Here is a 6,124-nt window from a genome sequence, read left to right on the forward strand (position 1 = left end):
TCCCCATGAGTCTGTGTGTATTCAGGTTTAAGTCCCCACCAGAATAGAAAAACAGGTACACACACACACACACACACACACACACACACATATATATATATATATATACACATATATATATATGCTAACCAGAAAAACTTTGATTATTAACTGGTCTGAATACATAAAATGTATTAATATTAACAGTTAATTGGAGCAATGCAGTTATTTAGAATACTAAAGTTAAACTAAATTGGTGATGATACACAGTACATTTACAATCCCTTTGTGGCAGTTCCACAGGAGTCTTTAGCTAAAAAAAAAAAAAACTATGTCGAATAGGAAGTATTCAGCTCCCTCTTAAACAAATTTGTCTCATTCTCCAGGGAGACGTAAAATATGCATCTGGGTTTTACAGTACAAATGATTGCATTTCCAGACTAAGAATGGTCTTTTTCCTTGTAGCATAAAAAAGGCTCCTGCGATAAATATCCATGCCACAAACTTCCGAAATGTGTCGGAAACATGAAGTCATCCCCTGTGGATTCTTCTGTATCTCAATACACCTTAAAAAAAAAATTTATTCCCTTGATTTGAAGGACCAGAATTTCCTATGCTTGATTCCAACTTTAAACATGTTCAGAGACACCATGAAACAGATCATTGCTGGACGACTGCTAACGAGTTCATGAAAACCAGATCTGCAGGCCTCATTGGACCTCCTGGTCTAGTTACTAGGATTACAGCCACTTTGTTGTGTGCAGGAGAGAGCGATAAACGAGAAGGTGACAAGTTTGTGGCAAAGCTCAATCCCTTGATTCTCATCTGGAAAACTAAATACACAATTTTAGGGGACAGTTCAACCCAAACTAAGCATTCTGTCATTATTTACTCACCCTTATGCCGTTCCAAATATTAATGCTTATTATTTTTTCCATGGAACACAAGATAAGTTTTTTAAAACTTTTTTTTTTCCATACGAGGACTCTCCAAAAAAAGAAACAAAAAAGCTCTGTAACAGTAATCCATACTCCCAGGGCTGTAACTAGGGTTTGAATGGCCCCAGTGCAGGTTGTACCCATGGGCCCTATTTGAAATCGTGTAAATAGCACAAATAAATAAATAGAACAAAGATAGAAATTAAACAATGTTTAGTTTTTCCAAGTTTGTAGGTATTCAGGTACAGAAACTGAAAAATGTAAAATTGCATTGCATAGTCTTCACTGTATAAATTAAATATAGATTAGTTCTTGTTAAAGCTACAAAATGATTCAGTCAAGATCAGTGAGTGATTTTCTCTTTTAATTTCTTGGATTAACATTAAGAACACTGACAGCAGCTAGTAAATTAGGCAAGGTCACTTTAAGAGACAATGCATTCAATATGATACACATCCGATTTCTTTCTCAACTGTTTATGTTCACTTAAGACATAATCGACAGTTTTCCGAGGATACTTACCAAGACGGGTATTTCAACATAATTTTGGATGTATTTGTCCATTCAAACACAAGAAGATGTAAAAAGTTCGGTGCTCAAGGGCTTGTGAGATGCAGGATGTGCGCAGACAATGTGATCTCATGATAATTCGCATGTATTTTACGTAAAATGTGGTTCTATAAAACATACATTTACTTATGTTTTTACAGGCACTAAAACGTACAAATACTTACGTATTTTCAGCATTTAAACGTACAAAACTGACGTATTGATGACACCTAAAAATGAATCCTTATGAATATTGATGCATTGATACAAATATCTTAATGATATAAAAGATATGTAAATATTTTTTAAGTTTTTTAGCTAAAAATACGTAGCGATTTGTACGTTTTAAACGTTGATCATTAGACTGTGTATCAAGCCAAGCCACAGTATATTTTACATGCCTTTGAAAATGCCAGAGAAACAGCGCTTTAAATCACGGCTATGGGAACAATGCTATACTGGATACAAACGCATTATGGAAGCGTCATTCAAGATGGAAAGAAAAGCGTCAATAAATAACTGACTAATAAATTACGGCATTCAACCTCATGATAAACATGCGTGTAGGGTTGCAAAAAGGTGGAAAATGTCCAGTAAATTTAAGAAATATTCCAGAAATTTTGGAAACTTTCCAGGATTTTTTTGGAATATTACAGGGATTTTTGGAAAGTTTCCGGAAATTTACAGGAAATTTTCCACCCCTTTGCAAACCTACATGCGTGTTTGTGTAATAGGTTATATTGCCGTCACACAACAGCCAACATAACAGCGTTTTCCAGTTTTTCAGTGAAGTTTGGATGAGATATGGATATGGATATGAGCAGCTATGTGGATCTAACTATGTATATAGCATTATAAATAATATTTTTAAACATTAATTAAAAGTATTACAAAGTTATTGCCTTTGTTTGGGAGGAAAAAATATAGGTTGGTTCTTTTTTAAATGTGGTGCAGGTGTGTTGGAAATAAATGGATATAAATGTAAGACGAGATATTTATTGGTTAAAACACTTGATCATGCAAAAAATATTTCATATGAATCAGACGTACTAGTTTTGTTTGTACAAGTTACTTAACAGCATCCAAAGTAGGTTTTTATTTACATTGTCCACTTGCAAATATCCAGTACTACATGCTGCAGTGATACTGAGACAGGCACCCAGTTGGTCATTTTGACTTATAATTGATATTATACGTATTATTATGCCCTATATTTGTTACCGCATAAATTTAAAAAAAGGCTAAATAAGCCATGCCATGTCTTACGCCGTGTCTCTGCTCGCTGTTGCGCTGCAACTGCTGTAACTGCAACTGGACGCATCAAAGCAAATGCGCGAATCATTTGTCCTTCATCATGTCGCGCCTCGTCCAGAGTAGACAGCATTGCAGTAGATTTCTATTTGCTTTGGACGCATCGCGAGGGTATTACTGATGATGTTCGGGATCTGTGAATGATCATGGTCTATAATCCTGAGTTTATCCTCATTCACTGATCCTGATGGAAATATAAAGAAGCCTAACACTCCAACAATCTTTTGGAAACAGTCTTTTTTAACCACACAAACAGCACTTCAGCTCAATTTGAACGAAGTGTCCATAGAATGCAGTTCCTTACAGGGGTGCAAATTGAATCTGCTCCCGCCCTGATTGTAAAGTAAAACGTGATTAGTTATAGTGAGAACATGCTACGATTGGTCAGCGAAGTGTGGCTGTTATCTGATTGGCTTGAGTAGACGGTGGGTGGAGTCCATACATTTGTGGATTCTCTGTTGGCTTGTGCTTTCCATCTAACACTGCTGGAGGGCTTCCAGTCATCTACTTTGCCCTGATGGAAGCATAAAGTGCCATGGTGATTTAAAGAGCTTTTCACCAATATCCTTTTTGTACTTGGAGATGTTATAACTTTTCCTTCTCTTCCTTCTTCTGCCCGCTTCTCATTGCCACCAGCAGCATCCATGATGGCTAGCAGGGCGTTGATAGAAGTTTGCCCTCTAGGTCAGTTCCCTTGTGGAAACTTGAGTGTGTGTTTGCCCCAGGTCCTTCAGTGTAATGGCCACAGGGACTGCAAGAACGGAGCGGATGAAGAACACTGCGGTGAGGCCATTTCACTTTGCTGATTGCTGCATGAAATTTAATAGATGCACTTCAAGCTGTTCTCAATTCTAAAGCTATTCAGCCATTTAAAATAGGCAGTGAATTTATAGTCCGGTCTTACAACTGGGACTAAATTTTATGTCAACGATGATTATGATTCCACTCTGAAATACATTAGGACATGATGTTTATTCAACATTGATGTAATTAGCTTTGAAGGGAGAAATTCTGACATCTCTTTTAGACCGCAAAGGCAATTTATGTCTTCAAACTGTAACAACTTTATATAGTTATGGTGACTTTCTCATGCAAAGGCTTGCTTTCACTTTCTACAGGGGACAACAGCGGATGGGCGGATATCTTTGATCGAAACTTTAAGAAGGCAGAGCCACAAGACCTTCCTAATGACTGCTGTATGTTTCCCGGTCTTGATCCGATTTCCTTAGGAAAAGATAATAGATAGATTAGCATAAGTGATCTTATCTTGGGGCTCATTCAAAAAAACTAGTCCAAAACACTAAAAACTAGTCCAAAACGCTGCTGCAACTTCCTTGTGAAGGCCAGACTTAGATTTTCTTTTTTTTTTCCTCTCTCAGAGTTTATTTGATATATTTACAGCCTTACACTTCAATAGTCTACTGGTCACTTTTGAAGTCAGAAATCCTATAGGCTGCATTTTACTGAAATACATCATAAATCTGCACTGCACTTATAAACTTATGTATGTGGATTATGAATATTAATTAGGTTAAGCTTGCCCAGTAATCGTCGTATAAACTGTATATGTATATGTATATAATTTTTTTTCCAGTGCAGACCTAATTTGAACAACGCCAAAAAAATTAATTAATACAAATATGGGTAAATATGTTTATTGGTTCAACCTTATTAATCATATGTAATAATAGAAATGCTGCATTGACATTATTCCTGGCAGAACTTAACAATAGTAGGAAAACCAATGAAACAACAATAATGCAATAAATCTCTTTTTTAATCTTTATGTACTAGATGTAATAATAATGTATTACTATAATAATTGAATTTGTGTGTGTGTTTATATTGATCTTGTACAGTTCTGCTGCAGTACCCAGAGAGCTGTGATTGCATTAAGACGGAGGTGGAATGTGTGGACGTGAACCTGCATGTCGTACCTGTCCTCTCTTCCAATGTGACTTGGTTGTAAGTACATCAAGCTGGGATCCATCTGCAGAGCTTTACTCCTCTGCTCCCACGAGAGGTTATTAATCTGTAGCTGGACAAGAGGAGTACAAATTTGACATCAGTGAGACATGGAGCTTCATAGCTGAGCCATAAAGCTTAACAAGAGCCATAGAGCTTCTTTGCACTGAACAATTACCAAAAGAAAGAAAAAATATGCACACTTCTTGAAAGGTGGTGTTGTATTTTGTTTGTTGGTTTTGGTTATGTTTATTGTGCATATTGTTCTATGCTTATGATACTTTAGATTTTTTTATGATCTGAACTTTGAAGATATTAAGAGATACAGGGTTGAAGAGGTAGGATTAATATGAATGAATATTGATTAATATGATTAATTAAGCAGCATTTCATGTAATTAGTTTGATTAAAATTCTAAATAGCTTGACAGTTCTAATAATAAATAAATAAATTATTTTATATTTTTACAAATATATTTTTAGACAGCAAACAATAGACACTGGATTTGAGCCTGAAATAAATCTAATTCTGATTATGGCTCTACAACAGAAAGTCTGGATGTGATCGGAGTGGGAGGGGGTTGGGTGAACGGGCTACAGCGATCATCTGAAGCGCAGCTGCTGTCAGTGTGTGCCTGCCTGAAGAGGAACCATACTCTAATGCCATGCCAAGGGCGCCCCTGGCCACACTGACCAAGATGAAAAATAGCATCCTTTCATCTAGACAACACCTGGCCACAGATACATCGTCTGCTCTCATGGAAACAATACACTGACATATCTAATTGTTTTCCTTAATTGTTGGATCAATGTTGTCATGACCAGACATCAGAGGATGAGTCGATGCAGATGCTGATCAAACACTGATGATGAAGAATCTATGAGAGGACAGCGGTTAAAGAGATAGTTCAACCAAAAGTTATAAATTCTAAATAGCTTGACAGTTCTAATAATAAATAAATAAATAATTTTATATTTTTACAAATATATTTTTAGACAGCACACAATAGACACTGGATTTGAGCCTGAAATAAATCTAAATCTGATTATGGCTCTACAACAGAAAGTCTGGATGTGATCGGAGTGGGAGGGGGTTGGGTGAACGGGCTACAGCGATCATCTGAAGCGCAGCTGCTGTCAGTGTGTGCCTGCCTGAAGAGGAACCATACTCTAATGCCATGCCAAGGGCGCCCCTGGCCACACTGACCAAGATGAAAAATAGCATCCTTTCATCTAGACAACACCTGGCCACAGATACATCGTCTGCTCTCATGGAAACAATACACTGACATATCTAATTGTTTTCCTTAATTGTTGGATCAATGTTGTCATGACCAGACATCAGAGGATGAGTCGATGCAGATGCTGATCAAACACTGATGA

The 6,124-nt window shown here is 36.7% G+C and overlaps 1 protein-coding gene across 1 annotated transcript in view; it reads left to right on the forward strand.

Moving 5' to 3' along the window:
* The window catches only part of LOC107734429 (relaxin receptor 2-like), an 8,200-nt gene extending 3,454 nt beyond the window's left edge, over window positions 1–4,746 (forward strand). Inside the window, exons 2-4 of the mRNA XM_016546380.1 lie at window positions 3,417–3,560; window positions 3,896–3,973; window positions 4,637–4,746. Coding sequence (XP_016401866.1) covers window positions 3,417–3,560; window positions 3,896–3,973; window positions 4,637–4,746 — 332 coding nt within the window. The remainder of the gene's footprint in view (window positions 1–3,416; window positions 3,561–3,895; window positions 3,974–4,636) is intronic.
* Window positions 4,747–6,124: the final 1,378 nt, after the last annotated feature.

Source organism: Sinocyclocheilus rhinocerous, unplaced genomic scaffold (genome assembly GCF_001515625.1).
Source record: "Sinocyclocheilus rhinocerous isolate Xijiao unplaced genomic scaffold, SAMN03320098_v1.1 scaffold1211, whole genome shotgun sequence".
NCBI classification, from domain to species: Eukaryota; Metazoa; Chordata; class Actinopteri; order Cypriniformes; family Cyprinidae; genus Sinocyclocheilus; species Sinocyclocheilus rhinocerous.